Raw genomic sequence first — 23,454 nt, forward strand, 5'->3', positions numbered from 1 at the left:
CAACTGAAAGTCCTCACCTGGGGGCAGATCTTCCATCCATGCATTCTCTACCAGGCCTGGATCCTAATCTAGAGCAACATCCAAGGCCCAGTACTGATCCTCCTCTCAATGGTAAAAGCCAACATCTACCAGGATCCTCCTCCCAATCCACACAATGGCGTTTGGAGGGAAGAAAAGGACAAGGCCCCTGATTTGCCCCACAAGGCTACTGCCCCGCATCAGCGCCCTCTCTGCAAAGGCAAAACATCCTATACATGGACGCAAGAACTATACACTGCAGACAGACCCTCAGGCACTCAAGGCTGCTTGTCTACCTCACAGCAGAGAAGAGAAACCAAGGCACAAACTCAAGGTAATACACCAGGGGACCACAGAGAGGGGGAAGGATCTTGGCCACTCAAGTTTAACACCACCAGGGCTGAAGAGACCCCCACAGGCCTCAACCCCCAGTCCAGCATGAAGGAAACACATAATTTCTCTCTCTATGAGAAAGGTTCTTTAAATATATCAAAGACTCCAAAAAGGAATCCAAAATCCCAGAGTCCCTCCAGGGCTTACCACTGCTACCATCTGCTGAGAACAGACTGACTTTCATGGGACCGCACAGCCCACTTATAGGATTACTTGAAACAGTGTGTTCTCAGTCTCCACCTGCTGGTACGCTTACATAACTCATCTGTGCTGATCTAGAGGGATGCTATGGAATTAATATTAAGAGTGGTTTATATCAACCAAATACTCCTTGGGGAGGGCCGAGAGACATAAGCAGAACTGTTGTAGCAATGTACAGTATATTGCATGGGAAGGGAACTTTCTATGAATCATCTTTCTGCATTTCAAGAACTTATCTACACCTTCATATCTCAAACAGAATTTGCTTAAATCATCCTGACAACAAACCTATAAAAATGTTATTTACATTGCCTGGCTGCTGAGCAAGACTAAGGCTACTTTGTATGTACTGCGAAAATTCAATCTCTAGGAACAGTAAACCTCAAGTGGAAAAAAAATTATATACATAGTGCTATAGTTTATTTTCAGAACTTTTACCACTAAAAATCTTAACTTTGGTTGCCCTTGAACAGACTATTAAAAAAAAATAAAAGGTTATAAACACAACATTGTAAACGAGGTTACTGAAGGTCCCAAGTATTGCAATACCATGCTGCTGTTAAACTATGTGTTAGTCTAACAAATTTTAAGCTTGTATTTCAGTACTAAGGCTAAGCCGAACATGTTCTTCAAAATGGAATTGCTTGAAAAGGTTTAAAAAAAAAATCTGTCCTGAGAAGGGTATGATCAGATAGCTCAGACTTTCACCAGGAACTTCATTATCTCCCTTTGGAGTGCTGTACATAAGGTGCATTAATCACTTCTGGCAAACCCCCCCCCCCCCCCCCAAACAAACCAAAAACAAACAAAAAAAAAACATCAACGTGGTGAGAATCCAGTTGCAATACTACAGCCGATGACTGGTGTCATGTCCCATATCTGAAAGGAATGAGAGAAAAAAAAAATTAAGGATATACCATGTCAAAAAGTGTTAACATAGCACACACTGGAGGTCTAACTAACTAACTCCTAGTTTCACTGTCTTTTACTTCAAAACCTGCCAGAAATACAAGGTGCACAGGCATCTTAATGACTACTTGCCCCCATATATATGCTAAAGAGGGACCTTGAAAAAAAACAGACACCTCTCCATCGATATCTATCATGTCAATTCTGCAACTAAGTTGTGGCACTGCTTCAAGACAAAATTACTATATTCTATAAATTTTGCCCAGCAGCTCTCCCAGAGACGTTTTTCATGCTTTCACCGGTTTATATTTCCCCAAACCTCTCCATGTATCCCTCAATTAGTTTTCCTAGGACCTTGGGCAGTAGGGCATGTGAAGACATTTTGCATCTGCCCTGCTTGCCACCAAGCTGCTGCAGTTCTGGACATCAGCATTTGAAAACATTTCTGCCTGCAGTTCTATTCTCAATCCCTGTGAAAAGCACACATTTCCTAAATTGCCCATCACTATAGGCAGCACAGGAAGTGTTTACACTTGATCATGCAGCTATTGCCTGCTATAGGCCCACAATGGAGAGCTCTATGGCAACAAAAATGTGATTCATTAACATAGCACTCCCAATCTGCATAAGGCAGCGTTTTAAAAAATTGCATGTGCTCAGGTCACCTTTACCTATGGGTAAAGGGGGCAGCAGCTCCAGGTCCAGCTTAACATTTGACCCATCCACTCCAATCCCCCCCCCCCAGTTTAGCTGCTTCCTGAGGGGGAAATACATAACACCACTGAGCTGCCATCAGTTCATAGAGCTGATAGCTCTGGTCCTGCCCCTTCTGACATGACTATCTGTTTGAGGGCAGGACAGGCAGAGAGCCATCAACTGATGGTGGCTCCGCTCCCTTCCACTGTTTTTACCTCCCTCCGGGAAGCAGTTTAACTGGGAGGAGGATAAGCTGCACTAGATCAGTCTCCATGTTAAGCTGGGATTCTAAACAAACTGTCGAACTGTAACACTAGTGTATAAAGTCCTAGGATTCTCTGGATGTCAATAACCTACAGATGAGTGTTAGCCATAGCATTGCAAAGGGACAGGAATACTAAACCAAGGCAGCTGAGGGACCCTCTTGTTGTTGTTGTTTTTTTTTTTTTAAAGTATGCAATAACCCAAAACAGATTGTGCCTTAAAGCAGCACACACATACAGGGAACATTGTGAAACAAGGCTGGAGGAACTGTGCCTTTAACAACTTGGAAAGGCATCAAATCTTCACATGTACCCTCTTAAACTATAGCTTACTACTTGTAGAAATGTCTTGCCAGGGGCTCACAGACTTTTCTTTCAAGATAAAGATTAACAATTGACTCCAAATTCAGCTCTCTTGGTTGTAATTTTTTTATGAAGCTCAGAGTTCCTAATAATCTGCAAACTGCATGAAGGATTTTGACACAATCATATTCTACTGTTAAACAAAAATGCCAAAATGCTCTTCAAGCATTTTACTACCATTGCTAAGAACACACTGCCCAACAGCCATCATAGATGTTAAGATGCAACAGAGTGCAATATTTAATACACACAACACTTTATATTGTTTAATTTTAGGAAAACTTTCAAACAAGATAAACCCTTGATATATTGACTACTCTCTCAGAAGCGCCAGGATTTTCTTTTCCAGGATTTGAAGACTGGCTGGGTTAAAAACTGCAGGCATTATCCCAACCAGCTTATAAATTTTGAAATTACATACAGTACTGCCATCTGAGACTATGGGGGTGCGGGGTTGGAAGAAAAAGAGTAGCAGCAACAGCAGCAGCATTTCAAGCTGAATTTGTTCAGTTTGTGTCATAGACCACTAGATAGTGTTTTGTCTCCTATTCCTGCTACCCCAAAGAGACAGGCTTTCAGTAAGCTAGCCACCTTACCACCTTCAATACCATAGATTGCAAAACACAAGAGGCATCAATATCTTGAATGACCTACCCCCCGCCCCCCCAAAAGAAATCACTCCTATTATAATTGAAAAACCTGACTAAGAAGGCCCAGTAAAAAGGTCTACTTGTGAACACAAAGCATAGAATAGAAAAACAGAAAAGCCTACATAGAACTGAAGATCTTGACCATCACCCTCAAAGAAAGACAGATTCTATTGCAGTGAAAATACTGGTAAAAGTAACAAATGCATTTTCTTTCGTACTCTGCTAAATACAAAATTTAAAAAGATGTACCTTTAAAAAAAAAAAAAAAAAAAAAGCGAACATCCATGAGCAGCATGCCCCCCTCTCCTCTCCATCCCATATGCTCTATTTTCCCCTTTTCCCTACCCCCTCACCAATCTTTTTCCAGCCCTCCCTCCTTGCACCCACACTCAATTCACCCTTTTTACAGCCCCCTCCCACCCATGACTTCATCCATCCACCTCCCCTCCAGCCCCGAGTCAGGGTGTCCTCCCTGAACGTACCTCAATGCACCCTAACGGCATCTTCAGGGCAGGAAAGATCCACACTTTTTCCTGCCCGCAGCCGCTGATCCACTCGCTGCTGCGGCTTCTTTAAAATGGCTGCTGAGACTTCCATGGAAGTCTGGCAAGGTTGCTGCTTGAAGTCTCAGCAGCCACTTTGATGAAGTGGCGGCAGCGAGTAAATCAGTGGCAGTGGGCAGGAAAAAATGGGAGATCTGTCCTACCCCAAAGAGATCATTAGACCAAGGTTTCATTGAGGTACATTCGGGGAGGACATCTTGAGGCTTGGGGGGGGGGGGGGGGGGGGGGGGGGGCTTGCCTACACTTCTGGAGGACCTAGATCAATCCCTGCAGTAACTGCGGTATTCCCGCTATCCTCATTGCCGTAAAGCTCTCTACAGTGAGCTCAAATAAAAAAAAACAAAAAAAAAACTATGTTCTCTCTTCAAGGTACCCATTTGCTGTGTAGTAAGATGCTGCCCTCCCTGCAGCTGGAAGCACCAAATCACCAAGTTGGGGGGGGGGGGGGGGGGGGAGAAGGGGAACAGGAACAAAAAAAAAAAGAGCAAACCCTTGTACCTTCACAACACGATCACTGCCACAGGTCACCATCAGCCCTCTGGAAACATCCATGCACATGGAAGAGATATTGTGCTTTCCTTCATGAAAGGTTGCCAAGGAACTGCGGCTGCAGGGGAAATATTTAACAAAGCCCTTCCATCAAATCATTAAAATCCAGCTGCTGATATTAAAGCAATAAAGGAGCCAAACATTAGCCTCAGTCTAAGAACAAAAGCAGCTGTCAGGAAGATGATAAATTAAGTCTCACAACCACACTATCTATCCAAGTGACATTCTGTGGTCAGGAAGCTGTGATAAGGCCATGTGCTATTTCATTTTATGAGAATGACACAGGCTGGATTAGCTCCCTAGCACCAAATATAATATACTAGCAGAGACATGCAAAACATTTACAGACAAATTAAATCTACTTTAACAATGCTTTTGTAAATACCAAAATGTCTAATGATCCTTTCACTAAAATCTATTATTATTATTGACAGGTGTTACTGCAAGATGCTGTAAAAACTGGATGAACCTAGTTTTCAAAATCAAAACTGCAAAAGAAGATTCAAATTGGTGAGCTACTTCAGTTCCAGTTTAGATTCTGCCCTTCACAACCCCTTCCCTTAAAAAAAAAAAAAAAAAAAAAATCCTTCCAACCCCCACCTCTGGTGCCCAGCCCCTCTTTTACATGCACATTTAGTGGATCTCATCTCACTTTCTAGTGTCATTCCTTAGCTTCTCCTTTTTCACCCCCTAGGCTTCACAGCATATTCCACTCAGGGGCGTATCTGGAATCCGGCGGTAGGGGGGGCCAGAGCCAGAGAGGGGGGGCACATTTTTGCCTCCCCCCCCCCGCCGCCGCCGCCTCTCTCCACCCCCTCCCCGCCGTCAACCCTCCCCCGCTGCTTACTTTTGCTGGCGGGGTCCGACCCGCAATCTCCATATTTCGGCTTCCTCCGTGGCCATGTGCTTCCAGGAAGTAACGCTGCAGCGCTGATTCGTTGAATCTAGTTCGGCGTCTGACGAAGGTGAAGGTGAAGGTGTCCCCCTTCACCTGTAAGGGCTATGGTAGTGGTGTACAGTTGTGGGTAGTGGGTTTGAGGGGGGGGTTGGGGGGCTCAGCAGACAAGGTAAGGGAGCTATGTACCTGGGAGCAATTTCTGAAGTCCACTGCAGTGCCTCCTAGGGTGCCCGGTTGGTGTCCTGGCATGTCAGGGAGACCAGTGCACTATGAATGCTGGCTCCTCCCACGACCAAAGGGCTTGCATTTGGTCGTTTCTGAGATGGGCGTCCTTGGTTTCCATTATCGCCGAAAATCAGAAACGACCAAGTCTAGGGACGACCATCTCTAAGAACAACTTAAATTTCAGGATTTGGGGTTCCCGACCGTATTATCGAAACGAAAGATGGACGTGCATCTTGTTTCGATAATACGGGTTTCCCGCCCCTCCACCGGGACGTTTTGCGAGGATGTGGGAGCCCCTTTCGATTATGCCCCTCCAAGTGATCCAAGTTTGGCCATTGTCGTGGACAGGATGCTGGGCTCGATGGACCTTTGGTCTTTTCCCAGTGTGGCATTACTTATGTACCCCCTCTATCATAGGGGATGCCGTTCGCTATATAGATAAAATAGGACATTCCAAGAAGGAATATATAAGCATTCCATGTGATTGCACTTAAGGCAGGCACCCTCCTCCCATAATCTCAGGTGGTATCAGGCTACTACTCTCACCCTCTTGTACATTTCAACCTCTTCTTCCACCTCTGTCTCACTGCTTTTCTTCCTTCTAAGTCCACTCCATCCTTCTATTCACTCCTCTACCTCTTGGAGTAGCAGTCATTTATCTATGCCCTGATAAGTCCCTTTCTTCCCCTCTCTGACTGACTCTGGTCTTTCCTTCTTTCTTGAACCTTCATCCCTTTCCTTATTCTTGCTAACAAATGCAAAACACAGAGATAAATATTTTTCAAATAGCTGCAACTAACACTGTGCAAAACTACAAAATCTCTGACAACTATTGCTCAATTTCTTATTTATTGTAAATTATACATCAACAATAATAATCTGTTACACCCATAAACAACTCGCACATCATACATACCATTACCACTACTCATACTCCCCCAACACAACACATGCATTCAATCAACAATATCCACACAAATCTACATTTGCCCCCTTAATTCAAACTTTTAAGATACTGAATGGCGCAGATTGCAAAAACAGGGAGATCACATATCTCCAATCAGCAAGATTACATAATTCTTTCACCATGTTGACACATCAGAAAACTAAATAACTCTTAACAGTGTTCACACATATACGTAGACCAAGTCCTTGCCAATATGCTATACAAGCAGCAGAGGTGTATATTTCTCATACACACAATGGTTGGTTTAAATTATATGGGAAGACAGATTGTAATTCATCTCAGCGTGTCTATGGTGTGCGCTTCCTAGTGGGTTATGGTACTTGGGCCAAACCATACATAAAATTAAATTAAGGATTGTGTAGTATTTGAGCAACCTACAATTGCAACGGGTGGAGGCTCCCTTGGTGGCACATTGGTTGGAAGAATGGCATGAGGTACACAAGTTAATTGTCCTGCAATAGGTAGTGGCCCCCAGAGGTGGCAATATATCTTTAATGCTATTGCGCAAAGAACAGCGCATGATTTTCAAGTGGAATACTGTGGACCCTATGGGGCTTAACAGGGAAATTGATTGAATTAGCGTTTAGGGAGTGACATGTTTAAAGAGTGATTTCCAGAGGCACCCCATGCGCATGTGCGGGCGTTTGTCCGTTTTGGAACTCCGCCATCTTGTATGTGTATGACAGGCATCCCAGGTGATCCAGAGTGGCCGTTAAGGTTTAGTTGTACGGTTGTTTGTATTTTTAGTAATTTTTGTTTTGTGATGTATGAGAACACGAGTGGTAATAGGGTATTGTGATGCTTTACTGTTATGTTGTAGATGGTGACCCCTGATGGCGCTTTGATAGCGAAACACAGACTGTGTAGGGTATGATTGGCCAAACACATGCAGTTAACTTTATTATCTGGAAGGAATTATAGCGGAACATGAAACTAAAGTAATACTGAGACATGGTATCGAGCAATCACAGTGGAAGAATCACATTGATTTGAATATATTTGTTGTTGACAACAGTGGGAGACAAACGGAGACTTGGAACTGTTTAAAGTGATTTACACAACCGGAGTGGATTGTGTCATCATATTGGAATGCTAAATAACAGGAGCAACGGATAACATTCATCATCCCTGTCTCATCAGCTCATCTCTCTCTATCTCTGCACATATCCAACAGAATGCTAAAACCTTTCGTTCTCTCTCTATAATATCACCAAAATTCATCCCTTCTTTTCTGAGCATACTACCAAAACCCTTATCCACACTCATCACCTCTCACTTAGACTACTGCAACTTGCTTCTCGTAGGTCTCCCAATAAGCCACCTCTCTCCCTTTCAATCTGTTCAAAATTCTGCTGCATGGCTTATATTCCACCAGTCTGACTATGCTCGTATTAGCCTTCTCGAGTCACTTTATTGGCTCCCTATACATTTCCGCATACAGTTGAAACTCCTCTTATTGACTCAAGTGCATTCACTCTGCAGCTCCTCAGTACCTCTCCACTCTTAACTCTCGCTACACTCCTCCCCAGGAACTCCATTCATTGGGTAAATCTCTCTTTACCCTTCTCCTCCACCACCAACTCCAAACTCTGTTCCTTTTATCTTGCTGCACCGTATGCCCGGAATAGACTTCCTGAGTCAGTACGTCAAGCTCCATTTCTGGCCGTCTTCAAATCTAAGCTAAAAGCCCACCTTTTTGAGGCTGTTTTTAACTCCTAACCCCTATTCACTTGTTCAGTACCCATGTCTGTTTTATCAGTTCCGCCTTAAGTAGTTCCTTATTTGTCCTGTTTGTCTGTTCTGATTAGATTGTAAGCTTTATTGAGCAAATTGTCTCCATGTTCAAGACAACAGTCACTTATATGTCTTTATAAAACAGGCGACCAGAACTATCCTCAAATAGTGCAAAAATGCTTTTGCACCAACTTACAGCTGCTCCAAGGCAGTTGTAAAAATGTGTGCACATATATACACAGTGTAAAGAAAAAAAAATAGAGGACCACCAACATAATGTAAAACCAAATGTACTATTAAAAAATTATTACTATTACTGACATGTTACTGCAAGATGCTGTAAAAACTGGAGGATCTCCGTTTTCAAAATGACATAATTCAGGAAGTGACCATTAAGATCCATTTTAGCAAAATGGTATTTAGTGAAGATAAAGCTGCAATTAAATTTTAGCAACAAAATAAGGTATATGGCGCAAAGTGTTTGCTAAGGAAGTATCCTAAAGGTCATCCTAAATATTGGAACAATTGCAGAGTATTTTCAAATTATGTAAGGGGTCACGCTTTTTTTTCTCAGACACTGTGTACATTGCAACTCTGCTCAAACTAGAACCCCAGAACACCAATGTGCAAGGCTTGATGAGCAACTTCAGCTAAAGCAAACGCCACATGGATCTCACAACTAGACACTGTATATGCAAATGGGGTTTCCTTCTGTGCTGGCATTACACATTAATTGCACAGAGTGCACAGAAGTAAACCTAAATAGTAAATCTGTTTTTTTTTGTGTGAGACAAGAGAAGAAATTCAGGACTTCGCTCTTACAGATACTCACAATTCTTCTGTTCAACTCCATCCCAAAGAGTGCAATCACCCAACTGGGAGTAATCCCACAGGGTGAGTGGATGCCTCTATTATGCTACATGTCAGTGTTGAAGAATCCAGACAGGCAATCTTTGGAGGCCTGTGTGGCATAATCTAAGCCAGAGAAGAGAATGCATACATGGCTGTTTTGAACACCTCCTTGCTCTTGAAGCCACATGTTAAGAAATGCATTGATGTTTTCACATTTTTGCTCAATACAGCTTCATGCTTGGCTGCTCAGAGCATTTGCCTAAACTTGGGTAAGTCTCTCAGTTTCTGGCCCTGTCCTTTGGTCAAGCTGCGAAAGAGGTTGAAGCAATTGGTTTGACTAGTCACCAGCGATTTCAATTTCAGCGATGATAAGCTAGACTTTTGCTCACTAAAAATAGAATTAAAACACCTAATTTTCTGGCCTGAATCACTCTGCCACAGCCTGAATCATTGTTGTCTGGTATTTTCGAAAGACTGTCCAAATCAGAATTGGGACATCCTGCTCATAATGTCCAAAAAACCCCCCGTCCATCTCACAGTCTTTCTGAACAGGAGAAACGGGATTTCTGGTTTGAAAATACGTCAGGACGACATTCTTGCACTGAAAATGTCCAAAATAAACAGCCATTTTCCAAAATGAAACACCACCAAAAAAAAAACAAGCACAAAAACATCTGGCTGGCATCATTTTTATAAGAATGGCCATACAGATATTCCTGCAGAGCAGAGGAACAGACTAATGGTCAGTGCAGTGGATCTTAAACAGAACCCAGGTACAAATTTCACCTTAATTTGTGTAGCGCCTACCAGAAACAGATTAAAAAAAAAACAAAAAAAAAAAAACATACTGTACCTAAACGAACACCATTACAATAGCCAACACGTTTACAGGTGTCTTATAAATTCAGGTACAGTAGGTATGTTCCAGGAGGGCTCATACATTTGTACAGAAATAAGAGTTAAAGTTGGAGTTATACTAGGTTCCGAGTGTCCCGTTGCTAAAAGTCCACTGCACTGACCACTAGACTACTTACACTTGCTTGCTGCTCTATTAGGATGGCCATAATATCTGAAGCTGTCATAGAACCTGCAGCCTGGTAGCCACTGTCACTTTCTTCCCCCTATCTCTCCCCCCCCCCCCCCAACAAGAAGTCAGTAACCACAGGGAGATGAAGGAGGGGTTATATCTCCATCCCTCCAGTGGTCAGCTGCTCAACTCAAGGCACTTTTTTCCTACCCTGCAGGCAACTGAAAAACAGGTCTAGATAAAAATGTCCTTTTTTGCCTTGGACATTTCTTCCTGTTTCATTATTGCTAGAAGACATCCTAATTTTTGGGCCCTCCCTAGTATCACCCAAAACACCTCCAAAATGTCCCCTTGCTATCTGGACGAACTGCAGTATAAGTCGTCCAAATTTTGCCTTTCAAAAGTCAATCTGGACGTTTTCAGCAAATGTACTCTTTTTGGCTATTTTGAGACGTCTATCTGCTTTAAAAATGAGTGCCATAGTAAACCTCATGAGGTCAAGCTATGAAGACCTTCTGTTTACATTTGAGACAGAACTTGAAACCACTAACCTGCTTCTTAGAGATGGTGAGAAAATTCGACAAGGTAAAAATCAAAGATATTTTCTTATAAAATTAGACAATCAAAAGAGACGAAAACCACTTTGCCAATTGGCAAAGAAAGTGCCAAAAACCTAACTGGAGAAAGGTTTCTTTTGGCTAAAGACAGAAGCAAGAAAGAAAATTCAGTGATTCTCTGGCTCCAACCTACAAAAAAAAAAGGAACCATGAGGAAACTGCATTACTATGCAACAAGTAACTTATTATTAAGCGATGAAAACTGTGCTTGCCTTTCCAGAAAGTTTTGGAAGAATCCACACATGGTTATTTCCCCCCTGTGCACAACTATGGTGAAGAATTTATCTTCGGATGCAATCGCAAACCAGAAGCGGAGGTAGGTTGACTGCGCGGGGGGAGCGAAAATGGCGCGAGAGCAGACTTCTGCCAGCACACATTTTCTATGCAACACGTCGAGAAAAAAATAGGCGCCGGCAGAACTCCATTTGGGGGAGCGGCCGCTCCCCTGGCGCCCCACCTAGCCACGCCACTGTAACAGCCAAAGACCAGTAAATACACCAAGTTTATTTCACTGTTACTTGCAACAAAATGAGATTATTCATCAGAGGTAAAATGCTCAGAATGCTGTTAAAGCAGGACTCAGGGCAGATCCTAGTTTGCAGCTACATACCAGTTTCCCCTCTAGTCACAGGAACCTGAATAAAGGCAGGTGTCCTCAGAGGCAATGAATACTCACTCTTCATCTTTGATGGAATCGTAGCATGAGTCACAGACACGGACCTGGAACTCAAAGCCCATGACTGGGTAGCTGGAACGCTTTGAACTGCACTTGCCACATACTGCTTTACCACACTTTCTGCAGTGATGCTATAAGAAAATAGGAGAAAAACATGTTTCAAACAGAAGTCAAAGACTTGCATACACTAAGCATTTTTATACACAGAACCAAATGGCCAGTGCTTTTTTTCTAGCCCCCACCCCTCTAAAAAAGCCAGTACCGATATGTAGGACTGCCCTAGAGAGATGGGTAGCAACTAAAGGATCCACAATACCCCGCCCCCCCCCCCCCCCCCCCCATAGCCATGCCAATTGCAACTGGCCACAGGGATTATAAAAAAAGGAAGCATGGCAAATCAGTCCTTAGAACATCTCTCTTGTGGGGGAATGGAGCACCCCCTGGACCCTAAAACTATATGCTCAAAAATACCTCAGCATGGTCACAAAGCAAGATAGGGATAGAGCCTTACCAACTACAAACTAAAAATGACCACATCTTAGAAAATACTACTACTACTTATAATTTCTATAGCGCTACTAGACGTACGCAGCGCTGTACACTTGAACATGAAGAGACAGTCCCTGCTTGACAGAGCTTACAATCTAATTAGAAACATGCAAATACTGAACTGGAAAATGTCAAGAAGAGGACTCTGCCTGTATTAAATGCAAAGATATCACAGATGCTGCACATTCAAATTCCCAAAGCTAGCATATTCAGATTACTAGACAAGAACTTAAAAAAAAATCTTTTCTACCTTTATTTTCTGCACACCTTGGTCTCCCTAGCCCATGTCTGCTACATTTTGCAGCAGCTGTGTTATATACTGACTGCAGCATGTGCCTTGTCATTCTCCTGTGGGCTTGCAGAGATTAGCTGAAGACACTGCTTCTCCTACAGAGTGGGAGGGTGGACAGCGGCACTTGCTATGTGTGCAAACTAATATTTGGGGGACAAGTCAATTTTAATAGGCAACAGAAAAGGTGGTGCTCCTCTGAAAGGTGGAGTACCTGCTGAAAAAACAAAAAAGCCCTGAATGTGACCTGTAAGATTAAGTGGAGAATTTGAGGAAAGGTAACAGGAGATAGTTAAACACTACATATTAACACTTATGCTAGAAAAAACCTTCATTTCTGATGCTGCCAATATTTTTCCCTTTATGTTGGGAAATGTTATGGACCTCAAGTTTGTCACATGACCACATTTCTAGTGGAAGATTTTAAGAGAAGAAGAAATCTGCAAATCTGGTTACTAACTCTTGGAATTTGCAGAATGCTGATAACATTGACTGACTCATTGCTTTTGGCAGGGTCGCTCTGTTTAAGAGGCAGGAGTTCAGAGGATCCCTTGCATCTCTTCTAGGAGCATCTCAGGGTAAAATGCTTCTGAAAGGATACAGTGCTAAATATATTAACACTGCACTAGAGAATGACAGTCCCCTTGGGTTCTGTCTCTACTTCTGCCCCATCCCCGCAGGCCCTGTCCCCGTCCCCGTGGGTTCTGTCTCTACCTCCGCCCCATCCCCGCAGGCCCTGTCCCCGTCCCCTCCCCATGGGGGCTCTGTCCTCATCTGCAGAAGACTCAAACAATTATGATTTTAATTTAAATCTTTTTATTAACGTATAAAAAGGAGCAATATGCTGTGAAACTTTTGTGTATAAATTATAGATAGAAAACACCACCCACTACCCTTCCAACCCCAACAATAGCTGATTTCTACTACCCCAAGGAATCCTAATCCACTCTGTTAAAATGTCCAGGGGTACAAAATACAACCCATTCTGTATGCCCTAGAGGGGAGAAATATGCACTATGTAGAACTGTTATGATTTTTTAATCTGTGGATGAATAAGAAGTCATCAACAATCTCAGGTTTCAGTCTAGCTTTCCTGTCTTCCACAGTCCTTCCTGCAATAGAAAAAATTGTATTCTTAGAAGATGTGCTGGTAGCAGGATGTACAGGATCCTCCATGCAAATTTTGCTAGCTGTGGCCAGCATGCTTGCTTGTTTTTCCAAAAAAATCAAAATATTGTTGTCTGCATCACTCAAACATAAACAACAGTCCAATTCATTAACAGGTTTCAAAGTAGAAAATGACACAGGGACAATCTCTGTCCTCGTGGGCTCTGTCCCCATCCCCATAGTTACTGCAGATCCCTGTCCCAGTGTCATTCTCTACTCTGCACACAGTGTCATTGTAGATGAAGACAGAGAAGAACAAATTGGCTCACCCAATATGCCTAACCTTGCTAACTATACTGCTAAGGATATATACCAGCTGTCAGCCATACACGACTTGTTGCCTGCTGTGTTTTGCTCCTTATCCAAGCCAGTTTTGTCATATCTGCTCTTTGGCTCTCTGCCAATTTGGACACATTAGCATATAAGTATTGGATTGGACTGTACACCACTGCGATCTTAGCAGGCTAAGCAGTTTAAATAAACACTAAATATTTCATACTTAAACTGAAAACACAAGTCCACCCAATCCACATAGATTCTCCCCAACCTATCAATCCTGAAATATTTTCTCGTGTCAGTGCTTGGCACATGGCAAGTGTAATTATTTCTTCTCTAGTGGCAATCCTACTCACTGCAAAGTCTATCAAAAAGGTTTATATTCCTGCATGGGGCTCTGTGGCGGAGACAAGGAGCAGGGCAGCATTAAAAACAAGAGTCCCAGAACTATAGGGAAAGTAATCTCAAATGGAGAGCATTTAATTTTTATAGTATATGCTGCTATTCTTTAATGCTAGTCACCACCAGACAGCTTTCAACTCTGTCTGAATTGAGTCAGCCAAGTTGAAATGCCTTAACACACTTGTCACTCTGCCAGTAAACCCAAATCAATTTCCTACAGGATTCTTGCTAAGCAAATTTATGTCATCAGCTTACTGTATGTTATTTAACATGCTAGCACATCTTCAAAATCCTTTGAGGAAATGGAATGCTTTAACCTAGTGTATAAACTTAGTGCTCTATAAATGGAAGAGGCTATCCTATATAATAAAAAGCACCTCCAACGTTCTGAAGCCAGCAGCCTTGCAGTGAAGCCTGAAGCCTGAGGTGTTCGTAGGCATCATAATAGCTCCGCCCACATTCTCAGCTGATTCCAAGCTGATTCCTGCCTGGGAAACAGCTGTCACTGCGCCGCTCCCTGCCACTTCAGAGCAAGTGGCAGGGAGTGGCGCAACAACCTCCCCCCCGCCCGGCGCATCAACAAAGCCGTCGCGTACCTCTGCTGAGCTGACGGATCCGAAGTTCTGTTCTCGGCTGCGGGGCGTGGCTTCATGATTGAGCATCAGTGGAAGTTTCTGTGCGTGCGTCCGATGTCAGACGCATGCACATAGACTTCAACAGATGCTCAATCATGAAGCCACGCCCTGCAGCTGAGAAAGAACAGAACTTGATCCGTCAGCTCAGTAGAGGTACGCGACGGCTTCAGGGAAGGTATTTCGGAGGAAAGGGTAGTGTATAAAGGGTCGCGGGTAGGGGGGTGCAGGGGACATTAAAGCGGAGGGGGGGTTTGAATGTGAGGGAGGGGGTAGTCTGGAACACGGGGGGAGGGGCTTGACGGCCCTTGAACTGGGAGGGAAGGACATATGTGTGGGTGGGTGTGTGGATGTGCTTCGGGTGGGGCCCTTGAACTGGGAGGGAGGGGGGTCTGCAACTCGGGAGGGAGGAAGTTCTGCAACTCAGCAAGGAAGGAAGGAAGGAAGGGAGGGAGAGGGGTATGGAACTCGGGAGGGAAGGAAGGGAGGATGGGTGGGAATTTACCTTGCTAGCGGCCGTTTCATAGTGTTTCAAAACGGGCCTTTTTTACTAGTATTAATATGATTGTACATATGCTGTGTGACACGAGCTATTTGGAATTACTAATTCTCAACCTTACATTTATCCTGCAAGTCAGACAGTACAGAGTTCCCCAAATCTACCCCAAAGAAATTCATGGTATATTTTCAAAATCCAAACAAAAATACAACTCTGTCTTGTTGGTAGAAATTGAGAACGCCAGAATTTCATTTTTGAGAATTACTGACACTACTGGTGAGAAAGTGTAAACCCACTTTCAGACACTGAAAAACTCGAATGCTACTATAAACAGATTTATAAAATGCCAGCAAACATTTAATTACATGAAATGCAATTAAAATCTGGAACACTGCTTGCACTGACAAAATGAAGATGTTCAAGAATATCAGCTTTGAATTTGTTGAAAATGTCAAAGGCACTTTTTGCATTGACTACACAGATATCTAAAACTTTTAGCAGTTTGGGCAAAAGATCTTTATATCATTAAGTAATGTTTACGGTAAATATCCTTTATGATGCGGTAAGGGTGCTGCTGGAGTTGTGAACACTAGAGAAAGAGAAAGCAAACGGATCAATATGGCCAAATCTAAGATGCCCAAAGAAACAGAAGAGGCTGTCCAGGAAAGAAGGAAGCAACCAAGGGTTCACAAAACAAGTTTTGTTGTTGTTTTTTTCTTTAATTGAGTGACCCCCTAGTTGGCACTAACCTTCATCAGGGGTCATCACAATCTTCAATGTCAACTCAAGGAAACAAGTCCATGCACAATCTCCTAAAATGAGGATCACTCATTTTAGAAGGAGATAGTAAGAGACAAGTGAACACAAGTCCATGCACAATTTTTTTTCTTTTTGTACTATTAATAGATTGTAAGCTGCTCCAACGGTTCTCCAGAGGACGGATTAGTAAATTTTGAATAAACTTGGAAACTCATTTTTACCAGTAGATATTGATAGGGTTCAATGTCTTTTGAAAGAGTATTCATCATTCCAGTGCCACTTGGACATATTGTTCTAACACCTATAACAAAGGATCGGTCAGACAATTTATCCGTTGTATCAAGTTACCGTCCTGTCACCTCCATACCTCTATTTGTCAAGATTATAGAGGAAATAGTGACTGCTCAATTAACTACTTATTTAGTTGACCATCAGGTTTTACATTTCTCCCAATCTGGATTTAAAACTAACTATAGCATGGAAACTGTTCATTGTTCTCTGGTAGCTATAACTAGGCAAGTTTTATTGACTCAGTTTGACCTAGCTCCAGCCTTTGATGTTGTAGATCACCAGGTTTTGTTATAACTACATGATGAAATTGGTATAGGAAATAGTTTTGAATTGGTTAAAAGGTTTTTATGCCTCACGCAAATATACAATGAAGATGAACGGGTCTTTTTCTACGTCCTGGACAAACAGTTGAGGTGTCCATCAGGGACCCCCCTTTGTCACCCGTTTAAGTGATGCTGTTTTCTCTTGTTTTCTCAACAGAACGGGACAGAGCATTTTATTTATGTCGATGATGTGACACTTCTGCTCCCCATTCCCAGTCCTAAGTTTGATATCAGGACAAGAGCAGAATGTTTTATCAACATCGTTGAGAAATGGGTATCTAGTCATAGGTTAAAACAATGTTGAAAATAAAAATTTTTTATTGCTTTTTCTCCATTCCAATTTCTATGGTATCAGAGTTTGAATATTCATATGACTAATTTCCCTTTGGTTGTGGAAATGAAGGTTTGGGGAATAATTTTAGATAACACCTTTTCTTTTGATAAACAAATTCTCTCTTGCTAAGAAAATCTTTTTATGTTTATGATGCTTACTTCGTATTCAAAATTGTTTTGAAATTCCTCAATTCGAACTCTTGAAACAAGCTTTAATCTTAAATCAACTGGATTATTGTAATTCTCTGTATGTGGGCTGCAATTCTTTTTTATTGAAAAAAAAATTGTAACACTGCAGAATTCTGCTATCAGAATAGTTTATTCAGAGGGTAAATATGAACGTGACCCTCCGCCCCTTTTTGGTCAGAGCTCACTGGTTACCTGTTTACACTAGGATTACATTTAAAAATCTATACATTGTTATATAAAAAGATATTTCATGACTTGGTTCCGCAGTATACCCCGAATTCTATATAGCGTGCCTAGAGATCAGCGCCGAATAACAATGAGTGTAACTTAACAAGTTTAACAAGCTAATGAGCATGGATAACAGCACTTGAGCAATAATGAGCACTAATTGGTACTGATTAGAATTGAGGCACACAAGATGCTAAGCGTATTCTGTAACAATGTGTGCTGAACTTGTAATGCATGCAGGCAGAAAGGGGTGTGGTTATAGGTGGGGAAATGGGCATTTCATAAGCATTCTGAAATGTGCGCACCTAGTTCTAGAATATGGTCTAGTGTACCTAAATCTACATGCTGAGATTTACGCCACTTCATTGGTGTAAATAGATGAGTGTAGATTTAGGCGTTGAAATATTACTTAAGCATATTTTATAATCGGTGCCTATTGAGCCTGCAAAGAGCTGGGAAAATGTGGGATACAAATGCAATAAATAAATAAATCTATGCACAGATTACAGAATACGCTTAGTATGCACTAATTTCAGTGCCGATTTTTTAGGCGCCATATATAGAATCTCCCCCCATATGTATTCTTTCATTAATCGCCCTTCCATAGGAGTGTTGTCAAAAGCTGTGATGCTTTGGTGCTGCATTTTCCATCTTCTAAGGGAGTGCATTATTTATCTATTATTAAAACATCTTTTTTTGCCCTTGGAATGAGCTACCGTAGTCTCTTAGATATATGTCTGATTACCAGAATTATAGGAAATTTATTGAAGACTTGGCTCTTCCAGAAATATCTGAATTAGTTTTAACTGATGTTTTTAATGTCATTTTATTAGGGTCTGTTTTTTTGTATTTTCTTAAAATTTGTATTTACCAGTTTGTCCGGTTTGTGTTGTAATCTGGAACAAGCTGGCCAGGTTTTCATGGAATATAAGCATTTTTGTTATGTTAAACAGTTAATTGTATACATCTGACATATGAGCCAAAACTATATTAGTTGCAAACTTCCATAATTTTTAAATATGCTGCCAAAAAGACTGAAGTCACCACTTGTGTACCATCCCTGACAATCCCTTGACATGGAGCACCAATAGTAGTTACAGTTTTGTCTGAGAATGTGATGTCGGCGAGCCTTATGGTTGCCTAACTAGAGTTCTGTCCTTACCTGCCACTATTAGCATTCTGCAGTTGTGAAAAAAGGCTTACAAAACAACTTTGACTTCCCAGTGCCTACTAAGATCTTGCCACTGTGGCCCAACAAAAGCATTGGAATCTCACAACCCTCTACAGCTCCGAGGTCTGGGCATAGGTCCAGGCCACGTACAGGATCACTGACAAGCACAGCATCTGACAGTGATGCGGCTCTCTCAATTGATGAAAAGGTCAAGGAAGCCAGGTCCTTTTAGGCCGAGCTGGACTCTAGGACTTAACAGCTGTCATCTACGAAAGAGTTATCTCCTCACGAAAACAGAAGACATCCATGGTGATATGCGCAAGTTGGGGAGCTGGGTCATGGAGGCACAGGCAAAGTTAGAGCAGCATGCAGAGACTATCATTGCACTGCAGACACAAATAGAGAGTGTGCAGCTAATATAGATCTTTCACATACAAGAGACATAAAAAACAAAGGGCAGAAGAAAAACTTGAGAATTTGAGGTGATGTAGAATGAAGGAAATCTTCTGAAAGTTGCCACGACCATTTGTAAATTGTCATTAGCTACTGCTGGAGGATGGCACCACCTGAGCCCTTACAGTTTGAGCTCATATACAGAGTGCTTTGAAAGTCACCTCCTAATTTGTTTCAGGATATACTTGTTTCTTGAAGTATTTTGACAGAGTTGGTGTTGGAAGCTGACCAACAATAGCTTCATTATAAAGGCTCACAAATACAGTTCCTTCCAAGATCTGGTCATTTACATTAAGTGAAAGGAGATAAGAGTGAGGCCATCATGGATGTACTTAGTCAACAAAAGGTTAAGTATCAATGGCCATTTAATCTCTGATTTGCTGTCAAAGGTAAAGCATTCTCAGCTAGCACCATCTGTGCAGCCTGGAACATTTTTATCCACCAACTTCAGTACTTGATGTTAAAATTACAGTTTATGACTCATTTGATAAATCCTTACTAGGTAGTTTTGTTATGCACATTGTCTGAAGCCTGTCTGCACAAAGAGTTCTTAGTCTAACTAATTTTGTTCACTGGGCCCTAACTGCCTTCTGGCTATTGATGCTGAGAGAAGACTTTTGACCAAGTCCACTGGAATTTAACGTAAGCGGTCTTGAAGAAGTGTGCACTGATGAGTGGTTTTGTATGTAGATTTGTGAACCTATATTCATTTCCTAGAGCTTGTGTATGAATTGCTGACCCACACTCATGTTTCAGCTGGAACACAGCACAAGGAAAGGCTGCCCACTCTCTCCTCTATTTGCCTTTGTCTCGGAACAGCTGGACCAGTCAGTTTGTAACAATCCCAATATATGTAGAGATATATCGAATACAATACTTTACTAGTCGCCCAAATACGAATACTGAAAAATATTTGGTGAACACAAATGCCAAATACGAATAACGGGCATCTCAGACACCTGGTGGGAGGAGGACAATCAATGGGACACTTATCAAGGTACAACTTATATAGCAATGATAGAGTAAATCAAATTGGGGGGGGGGGGGGATTGCGCTATATATTAAAGAGGGAATCAAGTCAAATAAACATTCCACATGAAACAGATAGCAGCGTAGAATCCTTACGGATAGAAATTCCATGTGTGAAGGGAAGGAGTCACTGGTAGGGTTGTACTACCATCTTCCAGGACGGCATGACAAATTAAGAAATGTTTACAGAAATTAGGAAAGCCAGCAAATTGCGCAACAGTATAACAGTGGTGGAGCCATGGGTGGGCCTGGACCTACCCACTTTGGGCTCAGGCACACCCAGTAGCAGCACACCTATGATGTGGCTGACAGGGATCCCCAAGCCCCACCAGCTGAAAACTCCTAACTCCTCTCCCTCCAGTGTGCCTTTTAAATAGCAGATCTTTGCTGGCAGCGAACAGTGAGTGATACATAGTGCTTGAACCGGCCCCATAGCCTTCCCTCTGACATATTCCTGCCTATGCGACAACAGGAAGTTGGGTCAGACAAAAGGCTGTGGGGCTGGCATGAGCAGTGTATATCAGTCACTACTCGCTGCTGGAAAACATCTGCTATTTGAAAGATATGTGGGTGGCGGGCATTGAAGAGATCATATCACATGTGGCGATCAGGAAAGGGAGAGACAGTATCACCTGTGGGGCGGGGTGGGGCTGGGTCCTTCTGCCCGCCCATTCACCCAGGGCCCAGGCCCACACAAAATTGGGTGTCTGGCTATGCCCCTGCAGTATAATAATGGGTGATTTCAATTACCCCAATATTGAATGGATAAATGTTACATCAGGGAGTGTCAAGGAGGTAAAATTCCTTGATGTAATAAATGACTGCTTCTTGGAGTAAACGGGATAGGAGAAGGCAATGTTCTGTTGTGGATTAGGAATTGGTTATTGGACAGAAAACAGAGGGTCGGGTTAAATGGCCATTTCTCTCAATGGAGGAGGGTGAATAGTGGAGTGCTGCAGGGATCTGTACGGTGAACTGCTGCTATTTAACATTTATAAATGATCTGGAAATTGGAACAACAAGTGAGGTGATTAAATCTGCAGATGACACAAAACTATTCTAGGTTGTTAAAACAGGCAGACTGTGAAAAATTGCAGGAAGACCTTATGAAACTGGAACGCTGGGCATCCAAATGGCAGACGAAATTTAATGTAGACTGATGCACAATGGAAGAATAATTCCAATCATAGTTACCTGATGCTAGGGTCCACCTTGGGGGTTAGCACCCAAGAAAAAGAAGATCTAGGTATCCTTGTAGATAATACGCCAAAATGCCCAGTATGCACAGTGGTCAAAAAAGCAAACAAGATGCTAAGAATTATTAGGAAGGGGTGGTAATAAGGACCCAAGAATATTATAATGCCTCTGTACCGCTCCATGGTGCGTTCAATTCTGGTCGCCGTTATCTCATAAAAAAAGATATAGTGCGATTAGAAAAGGTTCAAAGAAGAATGACCAAAATGATAAAGGGGATGGAACTCCTCTCAGCTGAGGAAAGGCTAAAACAGGTTAGGGCTCTTCAGCTTGGAAAAGACGACAGAGGGGGTATGATCAAGGTTTAAAAAATCCTGAGTGATGTAGAACGGACAATGATCGAGGTCTACAAAATACCGAGTGGTGTAGTACAAGTAAAAGTGAATCGATTTTTCACTCTTTCAAAAAGACACTCAATGAAATCACATGGAAATACTTAAGAAATAGGAGGAAATATGTTTTCATTCAAAGAATAGTTAAGCTTTGGAACTTGTTGCAAGAGGATGGGGAAACAGCAGAGGGCGGGCCCTTTTACAAAGGCATGCAAGGGCCTACGAGCGTCCAGCACACACCAAATCAGAATTACTACCTGGCTACCTCGTGCCCTAGGCGGTAATTCTGAATTTGGCATGCACTAAAAACACGCAGTACGGCATTGGATGCGCACTGCATGCCTATCGTCCAGGTAGTGTGAGGCCCAAAAATGAAAACACGCTGGTTTTTATTTTGCTGAATATCCATTTTCCAGCACATGGCAAAATTGGCCCAGCACGTAACCAAAAGACGAACTTACACTGCCGCTTAGTAAAAGGGCCCCTTAGTGTATCTGGGTTTAAAAAAAAAGGTTTGGACAAGTTCCTGGAGGAAAAGTCAATAGTCTGCTATTGAGGGAGACACGGGGGAAGCTGCTGCTTGCCCTGGGATTGGTAGCATGGAATGTTGCTACTATTTGGGTTTCTGGCAGGTACTTGTGACCTGGATTGGCCACTGTAGGAAGCAGGATACTGGGCTACACAGATCATTGGTCTGACCCAGTGTGGCTATTCTTATGTTCTTATAAAAAATAATAAAAGAAGCAATGTGAAATCAGAGACCAAATGTTTATTTCAGTAGGATTTAGCCCAGTATAGCCCTAGATGTTTCGTATTCAAATTTATATCACTATCGAGCTGAATACAAATAATGCATTTGGGGCTGAATCAAATACGAATATTCGGTACAGCCCTAATATATAGGGAATTACAGTTCAGAGGCATGAGCATAAAGTTTGCCTTTTTTGCTTATGACACTTGCTTAACACTTTCCAGCTCACTTACTACTTTCCCTGATTCATTTCAGACCTTACGGCATATGCATCAGTCTCAAACTTTAAAATTAATATGAGTAAAACAAAGGTCTTAAATATTATTCATGAGAGGGTTTGCTTCAGGTAGCGTTTCCTTTTTCCTTCAGTGCCTGAAAAAAATTAAGTACCTTAGCTATCTACCACTGCTTAAGAATATAGCCCGAGACCTAGAGAGTTAGTCCAAATTTATGTGGTTTGACATAATTGCTACCTTAAAAATGACCACATCACCAAGATTGGAAAACAAAAACTTTGCCTATCCCCATCCCTAGGATAGTCAGTTCCCCACAGAATAGGGGTCCGGCGCCGCAGGCCCACCCGCCCTCCGTCGTCGATTGTCTGCCAGCGGGCCGGGCCCCCTGCATTGAAATCACAGCGCCTCTCACCTGTGTGAAAGCGCTGCAACAAGCAGCAGATCGCCTCCCTTCGGGCCTCCTTCCCTCCCTGTGTCCCGCCCTTGTCTGACGTAACTTCCGCGAGGGCGGGACACAGGGAGGGAAGGAGGCCCGAAGGGAAGTGATGTGATGCCCTGCTGTGCATTTCACACGGTGAGAGGCGCTGTGATTTCAATGCAGTGGGCCCATCCCGGTGGCGGACGGAGTGGGGGAGCGGCGGCCCTGATAATGAGCAACAAAAAGTGGGTCCTACCCACCTCTCAAGATTT

General features: G+C 42.5%; 1 protein-coding gene across 1 annotated transcript in view; it reads right to left on the reverse strand.

The window, feature by feature from the left end:
- Positions 1 to 1,010: 1,010 nt before the first annotated feature.
- Positions 1,011 to 23,454, reverse strand: part of WDFY1 (WD repeat and FYVE domain containing 1) — a 104,879-nt gene continuing 82,435 nt past the window's right edge. Inside the window, exons 10-12 of the mRNA XM_030216556.1 lie at positions 11,602 to 11,732; positions 4,555 to 4,663; positions 1,011 to 1,491 (exon numbers count right to left, since the gene is read on the reverse strand). Of these exons, the coding sequence (XP_030072416.1) occupies positions 1,432 to 1,491; positions 4,555 to 4,663; positions 11,602 to 11,732 (300 nt within the window). The 3' untranslated portion in view covers positions 1,011 to 1,431. The remainder of the gene's footprint in view (positions 1,492 to 4,554; positions 4,664 to 11,601; positions 11,733 to 23,454) is intronic.

This window comes from Microcaecilia unicolor, chromosome 10, assembly GCF_901765095.1.
Source record: "Microcaecilia unicolor chromosome 10, aMicUni1.1, whole genome shotgun sequence".
Classification (NCBI taxonomy): Eukaryota; Metazoa; Chordata; class Amphibia; order Gymnophiona; family Siphonopidae; genus Microcaecilia; species Microcaecilia unicolor.